Raw genomic sequence first — 14,968 nt, forward strand, 5'->3', positions numbered from 1 at the left:
TACACCCAGCTCTACACCGTGAGCCATCCAGAGACCCAGCTCTACACCGTGAGCTATCCCAGACCCAGCTCTACAGCATGAGCTATCCATACACCCAGCTCCACGGCGTGAGCTATCCTAGACCCAGCTCTACACCGTGAGCTATCCTAGACCCAGCTCAATACCGTGAGCTATCCTAGACTCAGCTATACACTGTGAGCTATCCATACACCCAGCTCTACACCGTGAGCTATCCTAGACCCAGCTCTACACCGTGAGCTATCCTAGACCCAGCTCTACACCGTGTGCTATCCTAGACCCAGCTCTACACCGTGAACTATCCATACACCGAGCTCTACACCGTGAGATATCCTAGACCCAGCTCTACACCGTGTGCTATCCTAGACCCAGCTCTACACTGTGAGATATCATAGACCCAGCTCTACACCATGAGCTATCCTAGACCCAGCTCTACACCGTGAGCTATCCTAGACCCAGCTCGACACCGTGAGCTATCCATACACCCAGCTCTACACCGTGAGATATCCTAGACCAAGCTCTACACCGTGAGCTATCCATACACCCAGCTCTCCACCGTGAGATATCCTAGACACAGCTCTACACCATGAGCTATCGTAGACCCAGCTCTACACCGTGAGCTAACCAAGACCCAGCTCGACACCGTGAGCTATCCATACACCCAGCTCTACACCGTGAGATATCCTAGACCAAGCTCTGCACCGTGAGCTATCCATACACCCAGCTCTCCACCGTGTGCTATCCTAGACCCAGCTCTACACCGTGAGCTATCCTAGATCTTGCTCTGCACTGTGAGCTATCCATACACCCAGTTATACACCGTGAACTATCCATGCACCCAGCTCTGCTCCGTGAACTATCCATACACCCAGCTCTCCACCATTAGCTATCCTAACCCCAGCTCTACACCGTGAGCTATCCTAGATCCAGCTCTACACCGTGAGCTATCGATACACCCAGCTCTACACCTTGAGCTATCCATACACCCAGCTCTACACCGTGAGCCATCCAGAGACCCAGCTCTACACCGTGAGCTATCCTAGACCCAGCTCTACACCGTGAGCTATCCATACACCCAACTCTACATCGTTAGCTATCCATACACCCAGCTCTACACCGTGAGCCATCCAGTGACCCAGATCTACACCGTGAGCTATCCTAGACCCAGCTCTACACTGTGAGCTATCCACACAGGCAGCTCTACACCGTGAGCTCTCCATACACCCAGCTCTGCACCACCGTGAGCTATCGATACACCCTGCTCTACACCGTGAGCTATCCTAGACCCAGCTCTACACCGTGAATTATCCATACACCCAGCTCTACAACGTGAACTATCCATACACACAGCTCTACACCATGAGCTATCCAAACACCCAGCTCTACACCGTGAGCTATCCATACACCCAGCTCTATACCGTGAGCTATCCATACACCCAGATCTATACCGTGAGCTATCCTAGACCCATCACGACACCGTGACCTATCCATACACCCAGCTCTACACCGTGAACTATCCATACAGCCAGCTCTACACTGTGAGCTATCCTAGGCCCTGCTCTAATCCGTGAGCTATCCATACACCCAGCTCTGCACCACCGTGAGGTATCCATACACCCTGCTCTGCACCGTGAACTATCCTAGACCCAGCTCTACACCGTGAATTATCCAAACACCCAGCTCTACAACGTGAACTATCCATACACACAGCTCTACACCATGAGCTATCCAAACACCCAGCTCTACACCGTGAACTATCCATACACCCAGATCTACACCGTGAGCTCTCCATACACCCAGCTCTACACCGTGAACTATCCATACAGCCAGCTCTACACCGTGAGCTATCCTAGACCCAGCTCTCTACCGTGAGCTATCCATACACCTAGCTCTGCACCACCATGAGCTATCCATACACCCTGCTCTACACCGTGAACTATCCTACACCCAGCTCTACACCGTGAATTATCCATACACCCAGCTCTACAACGTGAACTATCCATACACACAGCTCTACACCATGAGCTATCCAAACACCCAGCTCTACACCGTGAGCTATCCATACACCCAGCTCTACACCGTGAGCTATCCATACACCCCGATCTATACCGTGAGCTATCCTAGACACATCACGACACCGTGACCTATCCATACACCCAGCTCTACACCGTGAGCTGTCCATACACCCAGCTCTACACCGTGAACTATCCATACACCCTGCTCTGCACCGTGAGCTATCCTAGACCCAGCTCTACACCGTGAGCTATCCTAGACCCAGCACTGCACCGTGAGCTATCCTAGACCCCACTCTACACCGTGAACTATCCATACACCCATGCTCTATACCGTGAACTATCCATACTCCCAGCTCTACACCGTGAACTATCCATGACCCAGCTCTACACCGTGAGCTATCCTCGACCCAGCTCTACACCGTGAACTAACCATACACCCAGCTCTACACCGTGACCTATCCATACAGCCAGCTCTACACCGTGAGCTGTCCATACACCCAGCTCTACACCGTGAGCTATCCATACACACAGCTCTACACCATGAGATATCCTAGACCCAGCTCTACACCGTCAGCTATCCATACACCCAGCTCCACAGCGTGAGCTATCCATATACCCAGCTCTACAAGGTGAGCTACCCATACACCCAGCTCTACAGCACCATGAGCTATCCATACACCTAGCTCTACACCGTGAACTATCCACACACCTAGCTCTACACCGTGAGCTATCCTAGACCCAGCTCTACACCGTGAACTATCCATACAACCAGCACTACACCGTGAACTATCCATACACCGAGCTCTACACCGCGAGCTATCCTAGACCCAGCTCTATACCGTGAGCTATCCTAGACTCAGCTATACACCGTGAGCTATCCATACACCCAGCTCTACACCCGTGAGCTATCCTAGACACAGCTCTACACCGTGAGCTATCCTAGATCCAGCTCTACACCGTGAGCATTCCTAGACCCAGCTCTATACCGTGAGCTATCCTAGACTCAGCTATACACCGTGAGCTATTCATACACCCAGCTCTACACCGTGAGCTATCCTAGACCCAGCTCTACACCGTGAGCTATCCTAGACCCAGCTCTACACCGTGAGCTATCCTAGACCCAGCTCTACACCGTGAGCTATCCATACACCCAGCTCTACACCGTGAACTATCCATACACCGAGCTCCACACCGTGAGATATCCTAGACCCAGCTCTACACCGTGTGCTATCCTAGACCCAGCTCTACACTTTGAGCTATCCTAGACCCAACTCTACACCGTGAACTATCCATACAACCAGCTCTACACCGTGAGCTATCCTAGGCCCAGCTCTACACCGTGAGCTGTCCATCCACCCAGCTCTACACCGTGAACTACCCATAAACCCAGCTCGAGAGCACCGTGAGCTATCCATTCACCTGCTCTACGCCGTGAACGATCCATACACCCAGCTCTATACCGTGAGCTATCCTAGACCCAGCTCTACAACTTTAGCTATCCTAGACCCAGCTCGACACCGTGAGCTATCCATACACCCAGCTCTACACCGTGAGATATCCTAGACCCAGCTCTACTCCGTGAGCTATCCATACACCCAGCACTACACCGTGTGCTATCCTAGACCCAGCTCTACACCGTGAGCTGCCCTAGACCCAGCTCTACACCTTGAGCTATTCATACACCCAGCTCTACACCGTGAGCTATCCATACACCCAGCTCTACACCGTGAGCTATCCTAGACCTTGCTCTGCACTGTGAGCTATCCATACACCCAGCTCTACACCGTGAACTATCCATACACCCAGCTCTGCACCTTGAACTATCCATACACCCAGCTCTACACCGTTAGCTATCCTAACCCCAGCTCTACACCGTGAGCTATCCTCGATCCAGCTCTACACCAAGAGTAATCTATACACCCTGCTCTACACCTTGAGCTATCCATACACCCAGCTCTACACCTTGAGCTATCAAAGACCCAGCTCCACACCGTGAGCTATCCTAGACCCAGTTCTACGCCATGAGCTATCCATACACCCAGCTCTACACCGTGAGCCATCCAGAGACCCAGCTCTACACCGTGAGCTATCCTAGACCCAGCTCCACACTGAGCTATCCTAGACCCATCTCTAAACCGCGAAATATCCATACACCCAGATATACACCGTGAGCTATCCATACACCCAGCTCTACATCGTGAGCTATCCATACACCCAGATCTACACCGTGAGCTATCCGAAACCCATCACGACACCGTGACCTATCCATACACCCAGCTCTACACCCTGAGCTATCCTAGACCCAGCTCTACACCGTGAACTATCCTAGACCCAGCTCTACACCGTGAATTATCCATACACCCAGCTCTACAACGTGAACTATCCATACACACAGCTCTACACCATGAGCTATCCAAACACCCAGCTCTACACCGTGAGCTATCCATGCACCCAGCCCTACACCGTGAGCTATCCATACACCCAGCTCTACATCGTGAGCTATCCATCCACCCAGCTCTACACCGTGAGCTATCCTAGACCAAGCTCTACACCGTGAGCTATCCTAGACCCAGCTCTACACCGTGAGCTATCCTAGACCCAGCTCGACACCGTGAGCTATCCTAGATCCAGCTCTACAGTGTGAGCTATCCTAGACCCAGCTCTACACCGTGACCTATCCAGACAGCCAGCTCTACACCGTGAGCTATCCTAGACCCAGCTCTATACCGTGAGCTATCCATACACCCAGCTCTACACGTTGAACTATCCATACACCCAGCTCTACACCGTGAGTTATCCATACACCCAGCTCTACACCGTGAGCTATCCATACACACAGCTCTCCTGCATGAGCTATCCAAACACGCAGCTATACACCGTGAGCTATCTATACACCCAGCTCTACACCGTGAGCTATCCTAGACCCAGCTCTACACCGTGAGCTATCCATACACCCAGATCTACACCGTGAGCTATCCTAGACCCATCTCTACACCGTGACCTATCCATACACCCAGCTCTACACCGTGAGCTGTCCATACACCCAGCTCTACACCGTGAACTATCCATACAGCCAGCTCTACACCGAGAGCTATCCTAGACCCAGATCTATACCGTCAGCTATCCATACACCCAGCTCTGCTCCACCGTGAGCTATCCATACACCCTCCTCTACACCGTGAACTATCCTTGACCCAGATATAAACCGTGAATTATCCATACACCCAGCTCTACAACGTGAACTATCCATACACACAGCTCTACACCATGAGCTATCCAAACACCCAGCTCTACACCGTGAGCTATCCATACACCCAGCTCTACACCGTGAGCTATCCATACACCCCGATCTATACCGTGAGCTATCCTAGACACATCACGACACCGTGACCTATCCATACACCCAGCGCTACACCGTGAGCTGTCCATACACCCAGCTCTACACCGTGAACTATCCATACACCCTGCTCTGCACCGTGAGCTATCCTAGACCCAGCACTGCACCGTGAGCTATCCTAGACCCCACTCTACACCGTGAACTATCCATACACCCATGCTCTATACCGTGAACTATCCATACTCCCAGCTCTACACCGTGAACTATCCATGACCCAGCTCTACACCGTGAGCTATCCTCGACCCAGCTCTACACCGTGAACTAACCATACACCCAGCTCTACACCGTGACCTATCCATACAGCCAGCTCTACACCGTGAGCTGTCCATACACCCAGCTCTACACCGTGAGCTATCCATACACACAGCTCTACACCATGAGATATCCTAGACCCAGCTCTACACCGTCAGCTATCCATACACCCAGCTCCACAGCGTGAGCTATCCATATACCCAGCTCTACACGGTGAGCTATCCATACACCCAGCTCTACAGCACCGTGAGCTATCCATACACCTAGCTCTACACCGTGAACTATCCACACACCTAGCTCTACACCGTGAGCTATCCTAGACCCAGCTCTACACCGTGATCTATCCATACAACCAGCACTACACCGTGAACTATCCATACACCGAGCTCTACACCGCGAGCTATCCTAGACTCAGCTATACACCGTGAGCTATTCATACACCCAGCTCTACACCGTGAGCTATCCTAGACCCAGCTCTACACCGTGAGCTATCCTAGACCCAGCTCTACACCGTGAGCTATCCATACACCCAGCTCTACACCGTGAACTATCCATACACCGAGCTCTACACCGTGAGATATCCTAGACCCAGCTCTACACCGTGTGCTATCCTAGACCCAGCTCTACACTTTGAGCTATCCTAGACCCAACTCTACACCGTGAACTATCCATACAACCAGCTCTACACCGTGAGCTATCCTAGGCCCAGCTCTACACCGTGAGCTGTCCATCCACCCAGCTCTACACCGTGAACTACCCATACACCCAGCTCGAGAGCACCGTGAGCTATCCATTCACCTGCTCTACGCCGTGAACGATCCATACACCCAGCTCTATACCGTGAGCTATCCTAGACCCAGCTCTACAACTTTAGCTATCCTAGACCCAGCTCGACACCGTGAGCTATCCATACACCCAGCTCTACACCGTGAGATATCCTAGACCCAGCTCTACTCCGTGAGCTATCCATACACCCAGCACTACACCGTGTGCTATCCTAGACCCAGCTCTACACCGTGAGCTGCCCTAGACCCAGCTCTACACCTTGAGCTATTCATACACCCAGCTCTACACCGTGAGCTATCCATACACCCAGCTCTACACCGTGAGCTATCCTAGACCTTGCTCTGCACTGTGAGCTATCCATACACCCAGCTCTACACAGTGAACTATCCATACACCCAGCTCTGCACCTTGAACTATCCATACACCCAGCTCTACACCGTGAGCTATCCTAGATCCAGCTCTACACCAAGAGTAATCTATACACCCTGCTCTACACCTTGAGCTATCCATCCACCCAGCTCTACACCTTGAGCTATCAAAGACCCAGCTCCACACCGTGAGCTATCCTAGACCCAGTTCTACACCATGAGCTATCCATACACCCAGCTCTACACCGTGAGCCATCCAGAGACCCAGCTCTACACCGTGAGCTACCCTAGACCCAGCTCCACACTGAGCTATCCTAGACCCAGCTCTACATCGTGAGCTATCCATACACCCAGATCTACACCGTGTGCTATCCGAGACCCATCACGACACCGTGACCTATCCATACACCCAGCTCTACACCGTGAGCTATCCTCGACCCAGCTCTACACCGTGAACTAACCATACACCCAGCTCTACACCGTGACCTATCCATACACCCAGCTCTACACCGTGAGCTATCCTAGACCCAGCTCTACACCGTGAACTATCCTAGACCCAGCTCTACACCGTGAATTATCCATACACCCAGCTCTACAACGTGAACTATCCATACACACAGCTCTACACCATGAGCTATCCAAACACCCAGCTCTACACCGTGAGCTATCCATACACCCAGCTCTACACCATGAGCTATCCATGCACCCAGCCCTACACCGTGAGCTATCCATACACCCAGCTCTACATCGTGAGCTATCCATCCACCCAGCTCTACACCGTGAGCTATCCTAGACCCAGCTCTACACCGTGAGCTATCCTAGACCCAGCTCTACACCGTGAGCTATCCTAGACCCAGCTCGACACCGTGAGCTATCCTAGATCCAGCTCTACAGTGTGAGCTATCCTAGACCCAGCTCTACACCGTGACCTATCCAGACAGCCAGCTCTACACCGTGAGCTATCCTAGACCCAGCTCTATACCGTGAGCTATCCATACACCCAGCTCTACACGGTGAACTATCCATACACCCAGCTCTACACCGTGAGTTATCCATACACCCAGCTCTACACCGTGAGCTATCCATACACACAGCTCTCCTGCATGAGCTATCCAAACACGCAGCTCTACACCGTGAGCTATCTATACACCCAGCTCTACACCGTGAGCTATCCTAGACCCAGCTCTACACCTTGAGCTATCCATACACCCAGATCTACACCGTGAGCTATCCTAGACCCATCTCTACACCGTGAGCTGTCCATACACCCAGCTCTACACCGTGAACTATCCATACAGCCAGCTCTACACCGAGAGCTATCCTAGACCCAGATCTATACCGTCAGCTATCCATACACCCAGCTCTGCTCCACCGTGAGCTATCCATACACCCTCCTCTACACCGTGAGCTATCCTAGATCCAGCTCTACACCAAGAGTAATCTATACACCCTGCTCTACACCTTGAGCTATCCATACACCCAGCTCTACACCTGAGAGATAGGGGGCGAGATTCTCCACTCCCGCGCCGGTTGGGAGAATTGCCTGTGCCACCAACATTTCCCGGGACGCCGGTTCGACGCCCCCCCGTGATTCTCCCAAGCGGCGGGAACGGCCCCGTCGGGTTCCGCGGGCCGCAGGCCGGAGAATCGCCGGAGACACCCAAAATGGTGATTCTCCGGCACCGCTGCTATTATCAGGCCCGGGTGGGCCGAGCGGCCAGGCCAAAACGGCGGGTTGCCCCCGGCGCCGTCCACACCTGGTATCTGCCGTCGGGAACAGCGCGGGAACGCTGGGGGGGGGCGGCCTGCGGTGGGGGGCGGGCGGGGGGGGGGGGGTCCTGCACCGGGGGGGTACCTCAAATGTGGGATGGCCCGCGATCGGTGGCCACCGATCGTCGGGCCGTCCTCTCTGAAGGAGGACCTCCTTCCTTCCGCGGCTCCGCAAGATCCGTCCGTCATCTTCTTGCGGGGCGGACTTAGAGAGGACGGCAACCACGCATGCGCGGATGACGCCAGTTATGCGGCGCCGGCCGCGTCATCTATGCAGCGCACCTTTACGCGGCGACAAGGCCTGGCACGTGTAGATGACGCGGGCCCGCTCCTAGCCCATTATCGGGCCTTGAATCGGCCGGGATAGGGGCCGTTTCGCGCCGTCGTGAACCTCGACGGCGTTCACGACGGCGTGGGCACTTCGGCGCGGGAGTGGAGAATCCCGCCCAGGATTTATGATTATTTAGAAAAACATAGTTTGATTAAAGATAGTCAGCATAGCTTTGTGAGGGGCAGGTCATGCCTCACAAGCCTCATTGAATTCTTTGAGGATGTGATGAGACACATTGATGAAGGTCGGGCAGTGGATGTGGTGAATATGGATTTCAGTAACACATTTGATGAGGTTCCCCATGGTAGGCTCATTCAGAAAGTTAGGGGGCATGGGATACAGGGAAATTTGGATGTCTGGATACAGAATTGACTGGCCGAAAGAGGACGGCGAGTGGTAGTGGATGGAAAGTATTCCACTTGGAGGTCAGTGATCAGTGATGTCCCGCAAGGATCTGTACTGGGACATCTGCTCTTTGTGGTTTTTATAAATGACTTGGATGAGGAAGTGGAAGGGTGGGTTAGTAAGTTTGCCGATGACACAAAGGTTGGTGGAGTTGTAGATAGTGTTGAGGGTTGTTGCAGGTTACAACAGGACATTGACAGGATGCAGAGCTGGGCTGAGAAGTGGCAGATGGAGTTCAACCTTGATAAATGTGAAGTGATTCATTTTGGAAGGTCGAATTTGAATGCTGAATACAGGGTTAAAGGCAGGATTCTTGGAAGTGTGGAGGAACAGAGAGATAACAAAGAACAAAGAAATGTACAGCACAGGAACAGGCCCTTTGGCCCTCCAAGCCCGTGCCGACCATGCTGCCCGACTAAACTACAATCTTCTACACTTCCTGGGTCCGTATCCCTCTATTCCCATCCTATTCATATATTTGTCAAGATGCCCCTTAAATGTCCCTATCGTCCCTGCTTCCACCACCTCCTCCGGCAGCGAGTTCCAGGCACCCACTACCCTCTGCGTAAAAAACTTGCCCCGTACATCTACTCTAAACCTTGCCCCTCTCACCTTAAACCTATGCCCCCTAGTAATTGACCCCTCTACCCTGGGGAAAAGCCTCTGACTATCCACTCTGTCTATGCCCCTCATAATTTTGTATACCTCTATCAGGTCTCCCCTCAACCTCCTTCGTTCCAGTGAGAACAAACCGAGTTTGTTCAACCGCTCCTCATAGCTAATGCCCTCCATACCAGGCAACATTCTGGTAAATCTCTTCTGCACCCTCTCTAAAGCCCCCACATCCTTCTGGTAGTGTGGCTACCAGAATTGAACACTATACTCCAAGTGTGGCCTAACTAAGGTTCTATACAGCTGCAACATGACTTGCCAATTCTTATACTCAATGCCCCGGCCAATGAAGGCAAGCATGCCGTATGCCTTCTTGACTACCTTCTCCACCTGTGTTGCCCCTTTCAATGACCTGTGGACCTGTACTCCTAGATCTCTTTGACTTTCAATACTCTTGAGGGTTCTACCATTCACTGTATATTCCCTACCTGCATTAGACCTTCCAAAATGCATTACCTCACATTTGTCCGGATTAAACTTCATCTGCCATCTCTCCGCCCAAGTCTCCAAACAATCTAAATCCTGCTGTATCCTCCGACAGTCCTCATCGCTATCCGCAATTCCACCAACCTTTGTGTCGTCTGCAAACTTACTAATCAGACCAGTTACATTTTCCTCCAAATCATTTATATATACTACAAAGAGCAAAGGTCCCAGCACTGATCCCTGTGGAACACCACTGGTCACAGCCCTCCAATTAGAAAAGCATCCTTCCATTGCTACTCTCTGCCTTCTATGGCCTAGCCAGTTCTGTATCCACCTTGCCAGCTCACCCCTGATCCCGTGTGACTTCACCTTTTGTACTAGTCTACATCTAGTAGACTAGTACAAAATTTAGTACAAAGATCTTGGGGTCCACGTACATAGATCCCTCAAAGTTGCCACCCAGGTTGATAGGGTTGTTAAGAAGGCGTATGTGTGTTGGCTTTCATTAACAGGGGGATTGAGTTTAAGAGCCGCGAGGTTTTGCTGCAGCTTTATAAAACCCTAGTTAGACCACACTTGGAATATTGTGTCCAGTTCTGGTCACCTCATTATAGGAAGGATGTGGATGCTTTGGAGAGGGTACAGAGGAGATTTACCAGGATGCTGCCTGGACTGGAGGGCATGTCTGATGAAGAAAGATTGAAGGAGCTAGGGCTTTTCTCACTGGAGCGAAGAAGGCAGAGAGGTGACTTGATAGAGGTGTACAAGGTGATGAGAGACATGGATAGAGTGGCTAGCCAGAGACTTTTCCCCAGGGCGGAAATGGCTGTCACGAGGGGACATAATGTTAAGGTGATTGGAGGAAGGTATAGGGGAGATGTCAGAGGTCGGTTCTTTACACAGAGAGTGGTGGGTGTGTGGAATACACTGCCAGCAGTGGTGGTGGAGTCAGAGTCATTCGGGACATTTAAGCGACTCTGGGACAGGCACATGGACAGCAGTAAATTGAAGGGGTGTAGGTTAGGTTGATCTTAGATTAGGATAAATGGTTGGCACAACATGTTGGCCTGGAGGGGGTGGGGAAGGGGGTCTGAGGCTGGGGCTGGGGAAGGGGGGTCTGAGGCTGGGGAAGGGGGTCTGGGGCTGGGGCTGGGGAAGGGATCTGAGGCTGGGGAAGGGGGTCTGGGGCTGGGGAAGGGGAAGTGGGTCTGAGGCTGGGGAAGGGGGTCTGAGGCTGGGGAAGGGGGTCTGAGGCTGGGGTAGTCTGAGGCTGGGGAAGGGGGTCTAAGGCTGGGGAAGGGGGTCTGAGGATGGGGAAGGGGGTCTGAGGATGGGGCTGGGGGAGGGGGTCTGAGGCTGGGGCTGGGGAAGGGGGTCTGAGGCTGGGGAAGGGGGTCTCAGGCTGGGGAAGGGGGTCTGGGGTTGGGGAAGGGGTCTGAGGCTGGGAAAGGGGGTCTGAGGCTGGGGAAGGGGGTCTGAAGCTGGGGAAGGGGGTCTGAGGCTGGGGAAGGGGGTCTGAGGCTGGGGAAGGGGGTCTGAGGATGGGGAAGGGGGTCTGAGGATGGGGCTGGGGGAGGGGGTCTGAGGCTGGGGAAGGGGGTCTGAGGCTGGGGAAGGGAGTCTGAGGATGGGGCTGGGGGAGGGGGTCTGAGGCTGGGGAAGGGGGTCTGAGGCTGGGGAAGGGGGTCTGAGGCTGGGGAAGGGGGTCTGGGGCTGGGGAAGTCTGAGGATGGGGAAGGGGGTCTGAGGATGGGGCTGGGGGAGGGGGTCTGAGGCTGGGGCTGGGGAAGGGGGTCTGAGGCTGGGGAAGGGGGTCTGAGGCTGGGGAAGTCTGAGGCTGGGTAAGGGGGTCTGAGGCTGGGGAAGTGGGTCTGAGGCTGGGGCTGGGGAAGGGGGTCTGAGGCTAGGGAATGGGGTCTGAAGCTGAGGAAGGGGGTCTCAGGCTGGGGAAGGGGGGCTGGTTCTGGGGCTGGGGAAGGTGGTCTGGGGCTGGGGAAGGGGGTCTGAGGCTTTGGCTGGGGAAGGGGGTCTGAGACTGGGGCTCGGGAAGGGAGTCTGAGGCTGGGGAAGGGGGTCTGAAGCTGGGGAAGGGGGTCTGAAGCTGGGGAAGGGGGTCTGAAGCTGGGGAAGGGGGTCTGGGGCTGGGGAAGGGGGTCTGAGGCTGGGGAAGGGGGTCTGAGGCTGGGGAATGGGTCTGAGGCTTTGGCTGGGGAAGGGGGGCTGGGGCTGGGGAAGGGGGTCTGAGGCTGGGGAAGGGGGTCTGGGGCTGGGGAATGGGTCTGAGGCTTTGGCTGGGGAAGGGTGTCTGAGGCTGGGGAAGGGGGTCTGGGGCTGGGGAAGGGGGTCTGAGGCTGGGGAATGGGTCTGAGGCTTTGGCTGGGGAAGGGTGTCTGAGGCTGGGGAAGGGTGTCTGAGGCTGGGGAAGGGGGTCTGGGGCTGGGGAAGGGGGTCTGAGGCTGGGGAATGGGTCTGAGGCTTTGGCTGGGGAAGGGGGTCTGAGGCTGGGGAAGTGGGTCTGAGGCTGGGGAAGGGGGTCTGGGGCTGGGGCTGGGGAAGGGGGTCTGAGGCTGGGGAAGTGAGTCTGGGGCTGGGGAAGGGGGTCTCGAGCTGGGGAAGGGAGTCTGGGGCTGGGGAAGGGGAAGTGGGTCTGTGACTGGGGCTCGGGAACGGGGTCTGAGGCTGGGGCTGGGGCAAGGGAAGGGGAAGAGGGTCTGAGGCTGGGGAAGGGGGGCTGGGGCTGGGGAAGGGGAAGTGGGTCTGAGGCTGGGGAAGGGGGTCTGGGGCTGGGGAAGGGGAAGTGGGTCTGAGGCTGGGGAAGGGGGTCTGAGGCTGGGGAAGGGGGTCTGGGGCTGGGGAAGTGGGTGTGAGACTGGGGAAGGGGGTCTGCAGAAGGGACTGGACACAATGGCCCCCAAGGACCCCTGACATTTAGCTGAAGGATATTTCTTCCCATCCAATAGTGGATATTGGACCATGAAACTGACCAATCAGAGTGGAGCTGTCAAGAGAAACATTGATGAGGTCATTCTGGGGCCTAATTCCATTTCTTTGCATAATTTTGTTAATGCTGTTTGTAAATCATATACTGTGAACATATTCACTCCTTTTACCTTATGAAACAATTCTGTGAGGCAACAGCAACTGGCGGGGTGGGACTGAATGGAGCCGGTCCACTGGGCCAGGGAGGATTTTTCTATTGTCTAAGTGTGTAACTCCACGGTAATTCCACAGCACTGCCCACAACCTGGTGCATCAGTTTCAGGAGACCCCTGTGCCATATTTCTTTCTGCTATGCAGAAATTGGCAGCACCATTATTACACTGACTTCCAAAGTACTTGACTGGCTCTGAAGCACTCTGGGATGTTGTTTGATAGTGAAAATTGTTGTATGATTAATTGCAATTCTTATTTTTTCTTTACAGTATTATTGCTGCAAGAGGGAGGAATGGGATGGAGATGAGGAAGAACCGGATTTTGCGGTGCACTCACGTCTTCCGGCTGCTTACTACAATCACAGCGCCGGGAATGGACTGAATTTCAGTTCTATAGCCTACCCCCAGGATCATTGTCATCCTCGAGCTCTCTGTTCTCAATGCAAGCCACACTTCCATAGCCATCAGATTGCAGAGATTCAGAATGGAGGTGAGAGTGTGAGCTTTAATACTGTGAGTGAAGAGGAGTTGGAAATGTTGACAATTCCCCAGGACCTGCCCATCAGCAGGGCCAAGCTCACAAGAGATGCTTTCAGCAGAAGTCGAAGCATCAGCACTGATGTGTGAACATGTTTATTACTCGAGGGTTTATATAACAGCAGTTTTAATATGAACAAAGCCACTAGTTTACATATTTCTTGGGAAAGGGATGGAATCATTGAAAGCAACTCCCCAACGCTCATTAAAGTTCTCGCAATCCCAAATGATCGAAGCAGAATCGATTCAGGCCACTGAATATAAACAACAAAATATAATTTATACAAAAGTCTTATTAATACAGCATTAATGAAATCTTTGGATAAACTCGGTCTGATTTGAGAGATTTAGTTTGCTTTTCTCCTATTCTTACGTTCTTATTAAGTGGAAGTTATTAAATGAGCGACCTGATAAATCGTAAAGTGAATTTTTAGTAAGTATGGCAGTGGCTCATGTTAATGTGTGTTTTCGATGTGTGACAGGAGTTAATGGCTGCTTCACGATGTAATCCAGGGTGTTGGTTAATTCTCTACATTGTTTAGGGCCTCGGTTTTCAGAGATTTTTCTTGGATTGGTCATTATTGCTCAAGACAGATGAATAAACCAGAAAACCTTGTGCATCAAAAATAAATTGCAGTTCAGCACTCTATCGTCTCCATCAACCTTGGATTCACAGTTTTGTTTTCTTATTTTGGGACTTGGGTGAAATTAAGAGAATTCAGGAAATTGGGAATGAGGCAGAAATTCGGGGAACCCCCAAAAACTGTTCAAATTTATTTTTACTTATTTAGACTGAAATCTGAAACTGATGATTCAGAATTACACAAAACTCGTGCGAG

General features: G+C 52.9%; 1 protein-coding gene across 3 annotated transcripts in view; it reads left to right on the forward strand.

Moving 5' to 3' along the window:
- LOC140399373 (protein FAM163B-like) overlaps positions 1-14,776 on the forward strand; it is a 232,380-nt gene extending 217,604 nt beyond the window's left edge. For all 3 annotated transcript variants that reach the window (XM_072488961.1, XM_072488960.1, XM_072488959.1), the window contains exon 3: positions 13,863-14,776. In XM_072488961.1, the coding sequence (XP_072345062.1) occupies positions 13,863-14,219 (357 nt within the window). In that variant the 3' untranslated portion in view covers positions 14,220-14,776. The remainder of the gene's footprint in view (positions 1-13,862) is intronic.
- The last annotated feature ends 192 nt before the right edge of the window (positions 14,777-14,968 follow it).

Source organism: Scyliorhinus torazame, chromosome 22 (genome assembly GCF_047496885.1).
Source record: "Scyliorhinus torazame isolate Kashiwa2021f chromosome 22, sScyTor2.1, whole genome shotgun sequence".
In the NCBI taxonomy this organism is placed as follows: Eukaryota; Metazoa; Chordata; class Chondrichthyes; order Carcharhiniformes; family Scyliorhinidae; genus Scyliorhinus; species Scyliorhinus torazame.